The 17,482-nt window shown below is 39.6% G+C and overlaps 1 protein-coding gene across 2 annotated transcripts; it reads right to left on the bottom strand.

The window, feature by feature from the left end:
• Positions 1 to 290: 290 nt before the first annotated feature.
• On the bottom strand, positions 291 to 14,005 carry arhgef33 (Rho guanine nucleotide exchange factor (GEF) 33). Of its 2 annotated transcripts, none has more exons than XM_086258937.1 (17): positions 13,828 to 14,005; positions 11,038 to 11,081; positions 9,488 to 9,652; positions 9,020 to 9,138; positions 8,678 to 8,826; positions 8,514 to 8,576; positions 7,917 to 8,043; positions 7,261 to 7,393; positions 4,883 to 4,990; positions 4,395 to 4,487; positions 4,004 to 4,152; positions 3,808 to 3,897; positions 3,326 to 3,504; positions 1,920 to 2,380; positions 1,604 to 1,828; positions 1,292 to 1,431; positions 291 to 1,138 (listed from the first exon to the last, which is right to left on the bottom strand). In XM_086258937.1, exons 1-17 carry the CDS (start codon positions 13,865 to 13,867, stop codon positions 1,009 to 1,011), a joined length of 2,415 nt encoding a protein of 804 aa, XP_086115063.1. In that variant the 5' UTR covers positions 13,868 to 14,005; the 3' UTR covers positions 291 to 1,008. The 2 variants fall into 2 exon arrangements, with proteins under 2 accessions (XP_086115063.1, XP_086115064.1); XM_086258938.1 differs by having other exon boundaries at positions 8,678 to 8,823.
• Between the last annotated feature and the right edge of the window lie 3,477 nt (positions 14,006 to 17,482).

The following is a 17,482-nucleotide window of genomic DNA, read 5'->3' as shown; positions in this document are numbered from 1 at the left end:
CAAGCTGTAAATTAGTAAATGAGGCCCAGTTACCTCAAGCATAGCAGCAAAACGTCTACATTATGGCTGAAGAATAAAGTTTCAGAATTATTGCTGGAAAGGTGGCAACAGTGAATCGTGGGATGTATTTAGTTTTTAGTGTCACCAAAGTTTGTCTTCGTAGTTTGAGATTGTCCAACTGTTGTAGAAAGTTGGGAGTGATATTACTCTGTTTTCAGACTGAGTGTTTTAATCTTAGTACTTAAAAAATTAGGGGAAAAGAACCAGATTCCACAAATTATACAGTCTGGACCTTTATTCAAAATTCTGACATTCGTCTTTCTTCACAAAACAATTCATAGAAATAATCAGCACAATGACAAAAATGTACATTACTGTCTTTCAGCAAAATGTTTAATCACGAACAAACATACACAGATTTTACCTGCTTAGTATTTGTTCTCCTGAGTATATGCAACAATGTAATTCTGGGTATTGCTTAAAATCATTAAGAAGACTGAAAGAAAGAAAGATGAGCTGGAGTGAAACTGTTTAAACGTGCGATACAACGTTTTTGTCAGGGTGGAAAAGAAAAAGGAACATGTTATAGAGGAAAGAAATGGAGTGAGACTTTTTACAGTGTGGGGCACCATTCATCACACATCTAATGTTAACTGACACAAAATTATATTGTTTTTAACCATGGAGTCCTGTTTAATTTATGTTGTTTACTGCCTGTCTTTTTGCTAGTCTTTCGCGCTACAGCTTAACATAATAACACTGAATATTAGCAAAAGAGCTCAATGTTTACTGTATAACCGCATCATATTTCCCTCAGTGTGAAGGATTTTGTAATTGAAACATAAATCAGTTGCTTATATCTGTACAGTGTTTATACAGCGTCTATAAGTTTTAAAGAAAGGAAAAACAGCCTCTATTTTCTCTCATTAGTATATATGTATGATGTACATGCATGTATTATACAGCATCTTTGTTCATGTGTCACAGTGCCTGTTTGCAGAGCAGTGCTCATACAGCTGTGCCGCGGTTCATCTCCAGCTGGACCAGTTTGGGGTTTTTCCCCGGTGACTCATATTCACCATTATTTTGACTTTCTGGTGTCTTCTCACCTCCTTTCTCCTTTTTCTCATCACTAGTTCTGTTAGGAGGAAAGAAAAGGGTTTAAATTGAATACATGTTTTTCCTTTCAATCTTGCCTTCTTTTTGGCATCTTTGTTTCTTCAAGTTAAAGAAACTGCAGTGCCAAGCCAGCCATGTGTCTAACTCCATGATGCTACACTATCTTTCTTACTTTTTCTTGAACAGTTTCTTGAAAGAGCTCCTAAAGCCTCCTTTGTCTTTGCGACTCCTCTCGCTGAAGGGGGTGTGGTTACTGTCCTCCGTCCCACTCCTCCACTTGGACTCATCGCCCCATGACTGGATTCCTGTGTCCTGATGTGGTTGAAAACAATATTTCAGTATTTACCAAGAAAATTAAGAAATAATACTAAAAATATGAATTTCATGTTGTCAGGTTCTGTGGTTTTAATGTTAAAATGTAACAGGCAATTCCTGTACAGACATGATAATAGTTCTTTAATAATAGATGTTTGCTGAAACCCACTATGCTGAGCAGTCCATGAAGATCAGGGCTCTGCTTGTCATTGTCCGCTCTGTTCGCCAAGGGAGTCTGGACCTTACGGGAGGGGGTAGAACTTCCTTTGCTGCCTTTACTGCTCTGGCGCTCCAGTTTGGCATGGCTGCCCAATCCCACCCTTTGGAGATGGTCTGATAGAGGTCCACTATCCAGACCACTCACTGTGTTCTCCATTTGCAGCCCATTCAGTGACTTAACAGCAGAGATGGCATACATGTCGATTATGAACATCTACAAAAATGATTCTTCAATATTTTTATATATCTCTTACAAATAAACTCACCTTGCTCTTACGTTGGCTGGCCTGAAGGGGGCGATGCTGATTGCGACGCATAAGAACAGCTTCGTCTGGAGAGACACAACCACGGTTGGGCAGTTTGCTATAACCATTCCCTTGGCTTCCTATGTTGCCAAAAACATCGCGGGTAGTCGACACATTTGTTGCTATTCCGTGATGTGACGCTGGGGGGGCTTTTGGGCACTTCACAAAGGCAATGTCAATGGAGGAATCAGAAGAGGCAGAAGAACAGCGGTCCAACATAGAGGTGTCATGAAAAGAGCCTCCATCTTCTTCATAGAGGTTCTCCAGCCCAGGGGGATCTGGAGGAAGGAGAAACTCTCCGAGGGCATCTGCCAGAGCAGATCCCGGCTGAACCTGGCGGAACTCTGCAGGTCTGGGAGGCAGATGATGCTGGCACAACATTGACCTCTCAGAGGGCTCACTTTCTGGGATGCTGCCAAGACCTGAAAGCAAAAAAACAAACAAACAAAAAACTGAATTGTTGACTGATGTAAAATAAGAACCAAAATGACAAGTTGGGGAAAAGGGAAGTTTGGGAAGTTTCATCATGTCCCAAAAATAAAATTACTCTGGGGAATCATCTGTCTGACGCTGAATAAAATACTGTGATAGGAGATGCCCAAATACTGCTTTGGTTTTGTATTTAGGTTTTCTTAAAGAGGATGTGGTTAAAAAAAATAATCATCAAGCCATCAAGCCCCAATCAAGCCACAAACAATGGATTTAAAACTATATAATGTAAAAGTTGACCTGGGACATCAGATAGATACCGATGAGTTTAACTCAATTGTGCCCTGGATTTTAATTTTACTTGACTCGGTTTTTTGATGAAATTGGTACTTCTTATTCAAAATGTGCACAGTGGTAAGCCAGTCGGTTGGCATGCTGACACCAGAGCATCCTGTGCGATAAACATCCTTTGTAGTGGCCCTGTGTGCTCACGTTTTGAAGCTACACTTTTAAAAAAAGTTCATGATGAAGTATGAAGTGTTGTCTGAGGATGTCTAAAAGGAAAGGTGTTCATTCCTGCTCCAAAGGGCTGCATTTGAATGCTGGGAGAGAACAAATTGAACTTGAAACATTCACTTTCCCACGCTGTAAAACTCCATGCCACTATCATTGCTCTAGTCCAATCATCTTTCTGTTCTCTTCTTCAATCAGCCTTTAAATTGCAATGCTCAACTTTCAGTCTCTCTTGCAGTCTCCTTTGTGCAATCCACCTCCTCCCCATTTCCACCTCACCAAAGCCCCCAACTTATCTTCATTACCGCCAGCATCTACACTCTGGGGGGGTCCTGCCCTTTTCCATTCTGCTGGGAATTCTTTATTTCGTTAAATCACGCTCAGTTCCTTCTAATGATCTCCTCTTATTGAACTATTTTACTGACCTGTTGGTTTGTGGTTCCGTGAGTCCAGCTCATGGCTGAAGAAAGGGAGGCGGGAGGGCCACTCTGCATCATAGCAATGAGTTTCAGTTTCTTGGTCTCGGTCCCAATCTTGGAAACGGTGCGACTGAATCTGTTCCAGGAGACACTGCTTTCTGCGCCTCACCTGGTTGGCATGTTCCCTGCAGTGAAGAAACGAAGAAATAAACTTTGTTTACAGCAGCACCCGACAGCTTTTTACAGAAGAAATCAAGAAATACTGAAAGGTTACTGGACTGGTAGGAAAACATGGCGAGTATGTAACTGCTTTTATACCTATATTTTTTAAATGAGAAAGCAATAACAAATATTAAGCATTTATGTGTGTCTGTTGCTTTCCAGGAATAATCTACTTAGCTTTAACTCTTATTCATTTATTAATGTCTAACAGAAATGTCTGAGTCATGTAAACACTACATTAAATGCCCGGTAAACTGAATACTCACAGCATTGCACTGCTGCAAGGGTACGGTGAGCCAGTGTTGCTGGCTTGAATCCCACTCTCTACTGTCTTTAACAGCTGTTTCATGGTAGACCTGCAGGGGTGCACAGCACAGAGAACATTAAGCTCCTTCACACTGAAAATGTTTTGTTTAATGTTTGTTTTAAAGTTGATATTTTTCGAAAGATGGTAATCCTGACCTCTTCACCTCCTTGCGGTTGAGCAGCAGAAGCTCCTGATTGTGCTGGAGGAGGTGGTGGTACTGTGTAGTAAAAGCCCTGAACTGCTGTATGCACACCAGCAGCAGATAGTAGTCTGGATGCTCTGCATCAGTCTGCCTAAGTAGTCCCTACACACACACACACACACACACACACACACACACACACACACACACAGATAGACAATTTAAATATTCATACATCAGATTTAATCTTCAGTCGTAATAATACTGAGTTGTTAATTGTCGTTTTGTTTCTGTTTACTGATAACCTTTTTCTGCATGGTTTCAGAGTATCATATTTGTATCAAGTTTGTGTGTTGCAGGATATGAACATATAAGGACAATTCTGGCAGTGGTGTTGATCCAACCTGTAAAAGCAGCAGGTACTCAGGGATCCTCTGAACTGGCTGAAGCAGCAGAGTGTAGAGGGAGGGTTTGGATTCATCACCTGTTATGTCACTCTGATAGCAGCACCACACAGTCAAGCACAATGCAGCACAGATGGACCAATCAGCATCAAAGGGAAAAACACAGCAGGTGTAAGGACTGTGAATTTCGTCATTTGTCTGAAGCTTTTATATAAAACAAGGCTTGAAATGAAACTTGACAGGGTTTCCAGATACTTAAGTTACCTCCACTCAAGCAATTCTGAGAGTATCTGAGAGTTAAATCAGAAATCGACAGATATGCTGGCGTTTTTTGGTGATATGAGCTGTAAGTTTCCGGATTTTTTTTGTTTTTAGAAGTATGCTGGTATTCTTTTTCATCCTGTCCTCCCTGCTCTGCCCCGTCATGTTACATTCTGTGCTTTTAAAATTAATATCAAAACCTGTCATATTTCACATTTTTCTGTTACCTCAAGCAAGGCCGAAGACTTCATGGAGCTGGTGGCCAGCATGTTGACAACTGACAGACAGTCTGGAAGCTCCTTCAGGTAGGACACATAAAAATCCAAGAAATCACTCTGGAGGAAGAAGGAGAGATATACTGCCTGAGTTTGCATGCTCTTTATATACACTGGAGACCTTCTGCATTTCTCTCTACCTGCATTTAGTGCACGAAACACTTCCCTGCACTATCAAATCTGCACAGATTGGGGTGACAGAGTGCTGAAGGAGAGTCATGCTGAGACACACTCGTGGGGATGCAAGACTGTACAGGGAAGCTACAGCTGGGAGTACGGCCAAGTCTTTAGAGCACTGGCAGACACTTTGGAGAAGGATGAACTGAAAAAGCATCAGACTCGTGGGACACCCATCCCATAAATCCAGTTCATCTAGCAGGGAGAAAAAACACTCTCCTCCAAGAAGATCAACAGCACCCTCCTGCAGACTGCACAGGTATGGGATATGAGGGTGAACCTGGGGAATAAACTATACTTCCACCTGACAATATTCTGACAAAGGAAAGAAGATGATCCTAATAGGACTGCCAGTCCCACTGGAGGATGGATGCAAGGAAACCTCTGTGAGGAAAACCACTAATTACCATGATCAGGGCTAACAGTGCAGGATGGCAGATCTGACTGTTCTCAGCTGAAATTGTTGCAGAGGTTTTCACTGCTTGGGCTGTTGGAGAATGGTTATTGGTCTGGAAGTAGCAGGAAGAGAGTGGATGATAGCAGCACACAGGTTGGTGGTGGTGGTGGGGGGGGGGGGCATCTTGCTCTAGAATCGGTGTGAGCTGGAAGCCAGGAGAACGATTGGGATAGACCTGCCAAGAAGGGGACCTTGTGCTCATTGAAGGTTGGAAACCATATGATTGGATCGTTTTATGACTGAAAGCTACAGTCACAAGTTAAGAGACTAAAGACATAAGCACTTTGCATATATGAATTTGAATGTGTTTATAACCCATCATCACACATTTTACACCTCCAACCTTCACTGTCAGATTAGTGTAAACAGTTCTTCATTGAATATATTCAACAAGGTGCTGGAGCCATTTATCAGATGTTTCGGTCTGTATTGACATGACAGCATCTCACAGTTACTGCAAATTTGTCAGCTTCTCATCTATAATGTAAACTGGATGGAGCGTTATCCTGCTAAAAGCAGCCATCAGAAGATGGTACATTGGTTATAAAAGGGTGGACATGGTCAGCAACAATTCTCAGCTGGTACTAAATCGCCCAAGGCATGCCAAGCAAATATCCCCCACACTATTACCAGACTACCAACAGCCTCAACAGTTGATACAAGGAAGGATGGATCCATGTATATATATTGTTCACCAAAAATTCTGATCCTGCATCCAAATGAAACAGCAGCAATTGAGACTCACTGTGACGATCCTGGGTCAGTGAGCCAGCGTTTTGTGTATTATTATTGTATAATTTATTTGTGGTTTGATTTCTAGTGTTTAGTATGGGTTTAGTTCTCTGCCAGTCTGTTTCCTGTTTTATTTTGAAGGTCAGTGTCTCAGGTCATTGTATTCTCTTTTGTGTCCCTCAGTCTCGTCAGGTTTGATTGCTCCCAGCCGTGCTCGCCTTGTGTGTCTCATTTTTGTGTTACTGCCTTTTGTATTTAAGCCCCGTGTTCCCCGTGCTTAGTGTCACGTCGTATCCTCATTCTGCCCTGTGTGTTTAGTTTCCAGTCCAGTTTCCAGCCCTCCTAGTTTTGTTCTGTTTTTGACGTTTGCCTGCAATAAAGCAGTGGACTTTTGAGTTTAAGTTCTTCCTCAACTCAAAGCAGTCTGGCCATTCTCCTCTGACCTCTGACATCAACACGGCATTTTCACCCAGAGAACTGCTGCTCACTGGATATTTTCTCTAAACCCTAGAGATGATTGTGTTGGAAAATCATAGCAGATCAGGAGTTTGTGAAATACTCAGACCAGTCTGTCTGGCACCAACAACTATACTATATACAAAGTCACATAAATCACCTTTTTTCCCAGTCTGATGCTTTCTTTGAACTTCTGCAGGTCTTGACCAATTCTAAATGCCTAAATACACTTAAAAGATTCTTATATTATTTCAAACATAGCATAGAAAAACAAACTGCGCAGGCTAAGAAAGCTGAAAAGGAAGTCCATGAAAGATAGATTCAGATAACTGATATTGAATCAACACCTTATTAGAAAAATGGAGGGAGTGCATATGTAGCATTCACTGCCTGCTGGTTTAAAAGATGTTAAGAATTCAAAGACTTTCATTTTATTTACCAGTAGATGGTGCTCACATCAAAAAGGACAATATCCACATTTCGTTTTGCGCTCTCATTCTGTGTTTACCTCTTTACTTGTAAGCCTCATGAATATATCTCCCATGATGCCTTGCCACTGGCATTTGAGCACACGTTCTTGAAGAGTATGAAGGAGCTCAAGGTGCTGCTGGATCAGAAACCTCAAAGAGCTGGGAAATGGACTAAAAGTAGAACAAAAGGCAGCAGATGTTATAAACATCAACATTCCTACAAAACGTGAGAAAACCTGCATTTGTGTCAATTAGTGTGCCATCTTGTGTGGCAGACATCTGACAGCAGGATAAGCAATTTAAAACAAATACAATCATTCACAAATAACATTTGACCCAGTTCAGCGATGGCACCATTTCACTGGCGCTTTCAGTCATTGGGAGCACGTGTGCTGAAGCTAAGCAGTGATTGCATTAACAAGCTGTGTGGAGTCTCTTTAACAGAGTGTCTTCTCTGGTGTTTACAATGTGCCTTTATTTAATTTGTTTATTTCCTGTTCACCCTTCACTGCAAGCACTCAAATTAGATCAGGAATATATTCTTGCGAGTGTTGATTTGTGTGTCTCTGTGTGTGTATCAGGTAGGGGTTAGTGGTGGCTGGGACATTTCTTCTTTCCAAAAAACTGCTTTACATGTCTTTTTCTTCAATTATCAGTCTGAATCGAGCCATCTTAGGGTGTCAGCAGGCTTTACCGTTTGTCTTTGGAAGTGAGGGCTTCTGATCCGTTAAAGGAGATGTTTGCCTTCAGAAGCAGAGAAAGGTGGGACACGTAAACTCTCTCAGACTCCAGCAGCTCCAAGGCTGCTCTCTGTCTTTTATCTGCACATACAGAACACAATCTACTTTAAACTCTGAGAATAAAGAGGATTATTCTATAACCATAAAAGACAGACAACTGCAAAGGGGGCCAGGCTTACTGGCTGGCCTTTACTACCTGTGTATAATATTTTTTGTAATATGCACCTGTTATAAAACCTGCCATCAAACATAAGGCAAAAGCTGGTTAAAACACCTTTTTATATGGTCATGTATGTTGACTAAAATCCCATTTTAACAATTATATTTATATATTGAGTTTTGCTTAAATTAAAAAGAGTGGTGAAACTCCTACCCATAGTTCTGTCTGGAGGTGGTAAAATCCACCTACTTCTGCCTTTAAACTTCCTCTGACTACCAAGTAATGCATGATTCAGGATGTAAAAAGAGACTGTGGTTTAGTGGGTCCGTGCATAGATATGTGGACTACCCGCAGTAGTATGTTTATCAGCAGAAACAGGTGTATTTCTTACTTATTTCAGTCTGACTATTGGTCTCAGGACAAGATCTTTGCTGGTCCTGCTCAGACGTGGAGGCTGCAACACACAAACACTAGTATGAGCAAACTGCCTCTACGAGCCGGTCATTTTCTCGCTTACACTCTTTGCATAGTAAATGTTGAAATACACAGACTCACTCTGAGTCGACGTGGTGCTCCTCGGCGGTGACCCGCTGCTCTGCATATTGGGGAAAAAGTGCTGAATACCACTGAGCTCTGATTGGCTGGGCACACAGATGTGTTCATCACTGGATGCTGTCAGCACATCAGCCTTGGAGCTCTTTCTGCTAGTGGCCCGATCAGCACAGGTGAAGGAGAATTAAAAAGAGCGCTTATTTGACAAAGTTACATATGAAAGTTGAACTTTTTGGGTCACCATTAGGGAGCTGAGTGGGATGATTGAATAATTACTGTGAATAATTTTTATATGCGTGTACATTTATTAAAACTAGCACCTTTTTCAAAATGTTGCAGCCCTACCTGTGTGGAACTGACATCATATCTTTGTTTTCTGAGTGCAGCAGTTCTATCCTCTTCTGAACATCTCTTTGTCTGCTGGAAATGTCCCTGATGTGGAACAACGCCACATTCAGCTCCTCCTGCAAGAAGATTAAAAGGTGCCAGTAGTTTTACTTTGGTAGACTGGGAAAGTCACTATGCTGAAATGGGAAGTACCAGGGTCAGATTTTAAGGGGAGAATTTGGGATTCAAATCCAAAAGAGAGAATTTCTCGTATGCATGCACATTAAAAAAATATTAGCAACATAGTCCACGTTGAACTGCCTGTTGAAAAGAAGTGTGAGAGTCTGAAAGAGTTGCCTTCCTGCCTAATTAAATTAGTTTACAGTTCAACAGAGTCCAAGTCAGATGTTCTAAATTATGTTTCAGAGGCCACACCAAGAGTAGACTGTGTATGTGTGTGTTTTTACTGTCTAGCTTCTCCAGCACCTTAAATGTGTTGAGCGTGTTCTTGAGGCCCATTATCTTATTATCCACATCAGTCTGATGGGCCTGCAGCTTTTCTTCCAAACCGTGGTCCTTTTGACGCAGCTCGCACAGCTCCCCCAGCGCCGCCTGGAGCCCCTCGCGCAGCTCAACCACCAGACCCCACAGCTGCATCACAAGGAGCAGTTTAACATGTAATGTTTTCACCAGTGTGCTTTGCTCCAACTTTGTTACAACTTTGTTACACTTGATTCTTTGTGCTTTTGGTGCGTTTTGACTTGTTTTGTGCTGTCTTTTAAACCCTTATCATTATGTTAACCTTTCCCTGATTACATTCCATACATAGAGAAATCTTTATCTTGCTTTGTTTTTTCTCTGCTCTTCCATTCTCAGTTTTCTCATGCATAGCTGATTGAATTTACTTCACGGGCATAACTGAATCAGCTCATGGGAACATTACATGGGTTTTGCAGCTCTCTCTTGTCCTATCTTTCCATCGCTCTCTTGCTTTTCTTTTTCTCTTGGTCATGTGAAAGGCATCAAGCAGGAAACTCAATAGACCATCTGTCCTGTTTGCCTTATTGCTCTTATTCCTGTGTAATAGCTGACTATGCGTCTATACACCTGGAGGCTACAGCTCTAAGGAGTGGCTAAATAATGATTCATAGAAGCATCTGCATCTACTGCAATGCATAGATCTTAGTATTTACTCGTATCAGCTGCCAATATTGAGTTTAGTTAATCTGAATAAGAGTGTTATTTAAATAATACTTAAGAGAGCATGATGTGCTAAAGTGAACTCAATTTGGAGACTGAATTCTTATACTGTACAAGTGAGTCCTGTACTATAAATTATTCATAAAGTATTTCACATCCTCTGTGAGTAAATAAGAGCTTTTGTTAAAATGTGATGAGACCTGGTGCAAATTTAAAAGAGCCGAAACTTTATTTTAAAACTTTGTAAACAGCATTTTTCTTGTGTGCTCTGTTCACTTTTGGTAGTCCATACTCATTGTGATGAAAATGCTTCACTATCTCGGGCAATATGCTGTCTTCTGATTTGGGTTATTTGTCTGCAGAGTCCAACATTGGATAACTCACTCTTCTTGCTCTTTGTTTCACTTCATCATAAAATAAAACCAATCAAATATTCTTAAATTTAAAAAGTGTGAGGCACAGTGAGTCTAAATGCCAGCACTGGTTATGTTGATATCTTGAGCAAAATCTACTCTAGAAAGAGCACAGCGTTTGCTCAAAGTCACCAACACAAAATGTATTAAAAATGTAAAAAAAAATAAAATATAAAAGTTTTACTATTTAAAGAAACATCTTGTTGCGTCTTCTGATAAATAGTGACAGAAAGGCTCGGTTGTTAATAGACAATTTAAGTCACAAACCAAATATTATGTAATTTATTGGTAACTTGTCTAAATGAGCTTGTTCTGATTTGATAATAAAGCTGGGATTATTCATGTTTTTTTTTTTTAGCTCACCCATTATGAGGCATAAACAAATAAATATGAAGTGTGAAGTGTTTAAAAGTTCTTGATTACCTGAGAAATCCCCTGGCTAGCTTCTTCAACATTTCCCTCTGTATCTAAGGAGAAAACATGAAAAGCTGAGTGTGGTGTCCACACAACATCTGCTAAATTTCTGTGAAAATGTTGATTGAATCCACAGACAAATCCACTGTTAAGCGTTTGTTTGTTAAGCAAGTATGGAAAAGGCATGAAAGAGGTTGCCACAAGAAAACCCACCACATGTAAATTAACAGTTTATTTACCTTTTCTTTCTCAGACATTTAACACATCATGTAAGATTAAGTTCAAAGAAAAAAAAAGATTAAGTTCAAAGAATTTCTACTTGTTACATCATCGATAATTGGCATCGCTAACAGATTATTTATCACACTTATTCAGGACAAAAGACCACAGAAAACAGGTTTGGTTCATGCATCTCAAAAATTAAAGTAGAATAAATATAAATTACACAGATGATATTCTATAAAATAACAAACTTTTAATATATTTTTATATACAAGAAAAGTTGCTCCTCATATTATCTGACTCCAAAAAGTTCAGTGAGTTTCATGTTTTGTCTTGAATCATAAAATTCGGCGTAACTGTTAAATGCTCTGAATTACAGAGAATTGTGATCATGTAATTTCAACAAACTGTAAACGTCAAATGAATTTCAACCCACTCAAATAAAGTTTAAAAAAGCCTGCGCCGTGAGCTTTCTCTGTCGTGTGATTAAAGTCATTAATGTCTGCATTAAACTCTTTTCATCAACCCCAGTGTAACCTAAAGTTGTATCCACATGTGGCAACTTCAACCAATTACAGGGAAAGTAACTGCTGGTGATGCAAAGTGGGCGGGATTCAACAAGGTCCATTCACTCCAATGGACCTTTTTTCTAATAGCATTCACTTACTCAAGGGCTCTGTTCAAGGCAAGCGAATTACTACCAATAAGAGAACAGGATACCCTTGATTGACATAATGTGGTAGTAAATATATTAGAAGGTTACCTAGGTAACGGGTAATCTGAAACCTCTGCACACGGTCGACTGTAAAGCAATGCACGACAAGCAAATTGCTTCCAGCGTGGACACAGCTTAAGAGCTTGACTACCATGCCATATGTCAATCAATAGTATTCCTCACTCTCATTGGTAGTCACATTGCTGGTCTTGAAGTCTATCACGAGCCATGTTCACTTCACATCACCAGCATCTTTTCATCTGTAGTCGCTTGGTGATCACCACATTGCTGCAAATTGCTTTCAGCATCACGGCAGCTTCAGACTTAGTGTGTGAATTTATATTATTCACCGTTCAGCGTGTCTGCATTTCCTATGTTAAAGGTAAAAAAACAAAAACATTGCAGTGTGGTTCATGGCAAATATTTCATGCATTTGGGCACAGTTGATGGTTATAGAAAAGTACAATGCTTGTGTCTGTTGCGAAAATGTCACAGGTCGAGGCTACTGTCAAAACTGCACGGGGTCATACGAAACACGTTTTACATATATCATCATGCATAAATGATGAGGAGCATGAGCACAATATGAGTAACACTTCTCGTCCGTGAAAGAGCAAAACAAGGAATGTGTCCCACAATGAAGACTCTCTGTCAAATTTCCTCTGGCATTTTGAGTTTGTGCTTTTGGCTTCAGCTGTTTCAGGCCAAAAAAGTTGACGTCAACATGTTACATCAACATCTGTCCCACAGTGACCTCAACAGAAGATGCAAAAAATATTTAAATTTATTGCCATCAGGAAACCAAAAGGATTTTGTGACATTTTGATGTTGCTTCTGCACTGTATGTCTCATTTGGTAACAAGTAGCAACAACTGTCTGGATAGTAAGACATATTTTTGGTATAGCATTGGACTGCATGTTTAGTTCATCTCATACACGCTGGCTTTGTTCTCCAAACAAACCTAAATCACAGCTTGCGTTCAGCTGGTAACCAACAATCAGGACAAAAAGGTCAAAGCTGCGTTTGGTGTACTTTAGCGTTGATGTGAAACAGCAGACATTTTGGCTTGTGAAAACAGGAAACAAGCAGGAGTAATTGATAACATTAAAATCATCCACATCCCATTTAGGTAAACCCTTCTAAGGTTCTTGACCCTGCTTGAATTAAATGAAGGATAATTAAAATTATTTTTGTAGGTCACAATCTTGATGTACTGTTAAAATAAATTAAAATAACTAAATAATCCCTGTTTAATACCCATATTAAATACTTAAAAATTAAGAATTTTACAAAAATATCATAATGTTATTTATATGTGTTCACCAGGCTTTATGTTTAAGGTTTGTTTTACAACACTACTGCTGCTCATTGGTTTTTATCCCTGTATCATACATCTTTGCAGATGCAGCTGGTCCAAGAAAGGCAAAGTAGCTTTGTGGCTGGTTATGCAAATTTTGGTATCACAGCCCAGTAAATATTTCAGGACTGATTGAAATGTAAAGGAATGATGAAAAAAAAGAAGAAAATCTGATATATGCAAGGAAAAAAATCATTTTGAACTGCCAAAAATATTCTTTTTGGTTTTGCCCTGTCTTATTAGAAAAAAAAGAAAAAGAAAAACTTTACTAAGCGTTCCTTATTCTTTTATATGTCCCCATAAATTTAGTATATTAACCTGCTGGTCTGAAAACACACATAATAAAGAGGATATCTTGAATTTTGACAAGCTGTAAGTAGCAGTTTCTAGACAAAGACTAAGCATTTGGTTTTTGAAAGTAAGAATAAATTGAATATTATGCATATTAGCTGCAAATACTTGTCTGAAACATCTCTTCAGAAGTTTTTTAAATGCTCATTTTACCTTCTGTCTTCTCCTCTGTTTCTGTTTTCTCACTCTCCATGTTCAGATAATCCTGGCCAGTCTGGTACAGTGTACTTCACAGCTGTCCAGTTCTGAAGTCCCTTTTCCAGCTCTGAATGACCTCACTCTGCTTCTCTGCCTCCCTCTCTTCTGAGCAACCCTATCTCTCGCTGTGATCGTTCACTTTCTCTTGTCCAAAGCATGTGAGTCCTATGATTTCGCTTTCGTACAAAAAGGTCCTTGTCTCCAGAGAGTGGAAGGATGGAGGGGAAAGATCAGGAGGAGAGAGAGAGAGAGACATTTGTTCATCATAAAGTCACATACTGTAGCCAACTCATTAGATTTAAGGAGGCGTGACTGGTTGCTAATGAGGATAGTTTACACAGCTGCACTGAACAGAGAACGCCTGAAATGGACATTCCAGTTGTTGTGGTGCATATAGGTGCTGGAAGTAGTGTTGTAGTCTCATGCAATATATGGTCTCACTCTAGGCCAGTTCTAATAAAGTGTCTTTTCTACTCCTTTTTTAAAAGACCACTTAGGGGGAGGGCAAAAGCTTTAAACCTAAAGTACGCTACAGTATATCTTTTATTCACTTGATTTTTAGCTCCATTTTGGTCTCAACCAACCCTTGAGGGGCTTTTTGGCTCACAAAACAGTGAGGCCTGGGAGCTTGAGGGTCCCAATATCTTTGCTGTTCCTAGGACTGTGCTCTTCTGGACAGTGATCTTTATATATTTATGTATAATATATATATATATAATATAATGATGGTAAATATGAGGTGAGCAAATGTTGTACTTGGAAGTTAAACAGTTGTTGATGAGGTTAAAGTTTTGCATAATAAATTATTTTATGTCAACAATTTACCAATTTTACAGTTTTAACCTGATTTGTAAAAAAGATTCTATCTATCTATCTATCTATCTATCTATCTATCTATCTATCTATCTATCTATCTATCTATCTATCTATCTATATTATTTTTCTTACAAATCTAGTTAAAACTGTAAAATTGGTAAATTGTTGACATAAAAAAATTATTATGCAAAACCTTAACCTCATCAACAACTTCCAAGTACAACATTTGTTCCCCTCATATTTAGCGTCACAGCTTTTTGCTGACACGAGCCTGTGTTTGTGTTCCTGTCAGCTCTGTGACATCACCGTATTGTAAGTCTGTCTTCATGACTGTCTGCTTCTTGTCACACAGAGAGTACGGTTGTCTTTCTTTTCTCTCTCGCTCTCTGTGTCGGAAACAACAAAGCCTGGAGACAAACAGCTCAGCTGCTCCTCATTTCAACAACAAACCTGTGTTTGAAGGTTACATCCTTCCCACACATCATCTGATTCTGTGGTTACATGTGAGCATGTGGACGGGGAGTGTAATGTTCATTCCTCTCTACACAGAAACAAAACAGAACTTGTTTTATTCACCAATAATTGAGTTTGGAGAAAATGCCATTTTAATGATTTGCTAACTGGACCCTAAAAATCAATTTATTTGCAGTGTCACAAAGCAAAAGTTTAAAGTTCAAGTGTTACAAATCTCATGTTTTAATATTGAAATTGTAGTAAATCTAGCGTGTCTCCTCTGTGTGATGACAGTTAATTTGAGTAAATGTACAGAAAGTCACGCGATACAGCAGTCTGTGAAACATGTTTGGTTTTGGGGATTGGATTATGTTTTAATGCAATCTTTGATGGTTTTTATCTCGAACTTGGACAGGTTTCATCATGCTGTGATGATATCTCTGAGCCATCATCACAAGATGATCTTCTTTAGAAAAATGTTCTTTGGTATTGATCTGAAGAAATAATGTCCTCCAATTGTCATATTTATTGTGCAAGGAAACCACTTCTTTGACCTTTTCATGTTCATATGTTTTACATTAGTTTGTCTGGTGCAGGGATTACAGCACAAAAACTGGAAAACTTTTTTCAGGCACTAATAATAAGTAAGCTGTTGTGTCCAGCGTCTGACTCTAATAGAATAAGAGACTCGGTCAATGAGGAGCACGATGGAAAAAAACTCTTTAGTTATGATAACTGACTGAGGTTAGATTATTATCTGGGCAAAACAACTGCTGCACAACCTCACAAATGCTAGAATTTAATTTCTCTAACATGTGTATGCATTCATGGTAAAAAGAGAGTATGTCCTCCTTCAGTTCTAAGGTTTTTGTGTATCAGGACATATTGAAAAAAAAATCACCTGGTCCTCACCAGGTTCTAACAATATTTAAACACAACCTCAGGTGAACAGCAACATTATAGATTACCCTGTATTGTTATTTATTTGACAAAAAACAAGCCAAAATACTAGATGCACCACACAATTCAGCAGTAAAACCACATTTAGCAGCAATAACTTGAATTAACTGTTTTCTGTATGACTGTATCATGGCTGTATGACTCTTCTTTTCAATGTTGCTTCAGTTCGTTGAGACTTGCAGGCATTCATTCGTACACAGCTCTTCATACAAGTTTCACCACAGCATATCAATCAGATGAGCTCTGGACTCTCACTGAGCCATTGCAAAACATTGATTTCAGTCTTTTCTTCCTGGCGACCGTTCTAAACAAACCATTCTTGTTCAGTCTTTTTTGTCAGCCTTTTTCTAGTTCTGCAGTCATGAACTCTAACGTTTAACATGGTAACTGTTGCATGTAGTTTTTTGTAGTTTCTCTGGCCTTGGGTTGAATTTGCAAGGATGTTCACTCTTAGAAAGCTTGATTATGTGAACAATCCATCTCACTGTAGCATGATGGACTTTGAAGTGTTTAAAATGGCTTTGTAATCTTTCCCAGCTTCAGGCCTCCAAAGTGCCCAAAGTTTACTATGCATGGTCACACTTGCTAATGGTCACTTAGTCAACTGCACTTAATCATCAGCATCTGGCTGCGTCATCCTGCTTCTGTAAGGAAGCACTGTGTCATGACATGTAAAACTTTAGAATTAAAAGAGGGTGCACTTGCTTTGTTACCATGACTGCATGTGGTATATGGGAGCTTTTTATCTTGAATGAGAAGCGATTGATTTCTGGGCATCTGTGTAAAAAACACTCAAACTGAGAAATAGGTAAAAAAGTATCCAGGTTTTGAACCGGTGGTTAACAAGCTGCTCTTTTCAGTAATTGTTAATGGTTCTTCACTACACTTTAAGCATATATCTTTGTCCTTAGAGGAAGGAACTATACGGTGTATTTGCTTTCCAGAGTCCCAAGCAGGTTAATCCAGTCATACTTGCAGTTTTGGTCCTCTAAACTATTATAAACATCTTGCACTATGACAATGCCTCAAACAGTCCAAATACATGCATGATAAGTTTATTGGTGAGTCTAAATTGTGCTTTACGTGTGAAGTGCTTTAAAGTGGTTTAAGTGTATACATATTTAGCCTTAAAAGCTGGAAAAAAGCAGGAAACTGGAGTGGCTCAAGATTGGGAGTTCGCCTTGTAATTGGAAGGTTGCCGTTCAAGCCCCGGCTTGGACAGTCTTGGTCATTGTGTCCTTGGGCAAGACACTTCACCCGTTGCCTACTGGTGGTGGTCAGAGGGCCCGGTGGCGCCAGTGTTCAGCAGCTTCACCTCTGTCAGTGCGCCCCAGGGTGGCTGTGGCTACAATGTAGCTTGTGGATGACTGGATGTGTAAAG

Source organism: Aulonocara sp. 'chitande type north' Nkhata Bay, linkage group LG13, assembly GCF_057382095.1.
Source record: "Aulonocara sp. 'chitande type north' Nkhata Bay isolate Kocher_YH1m ecotype deep benthic linkage group LG13, A_spYH_male_GT1.1, whole genome shotgun sequence".
Lineage (NCBI taxonomy): Eukaryota > Metazoa > Chordata > Actinopteri > Cichliformes > Cichlidae > Aulonocara > Aulonocara sp. 'chitande type north' Nkhata Bay.
The sequence above is the reverse complement of the archived record's forward strand: the minus strand, read 5'-3'. Positions and strand labels throughout refer to the sequence as shown.

Coding starts and splice junctions, on each gene's coding strand:
- arhgef33 (XM_086258937.1), bottom strand. CDS start 13,867: ATGGAGAGTGAGAAAACAGAAACAGAGGAGAAGACAGAAG. Junction 9,139..9,487: donor ACACGCTCAACACATTTAAG/GTGCTGGAGAAG, acceptor ATCTTCTTGCAG/GAGGAGCTGAATGTGGCGTT. Junction 3,898..4,003: donor AACCGCAAGGAGGTGAAGAG/GTCAGGATTACC, acceptor GCACCCCTGCAG/GTCTACCATGAAACAGCTGT.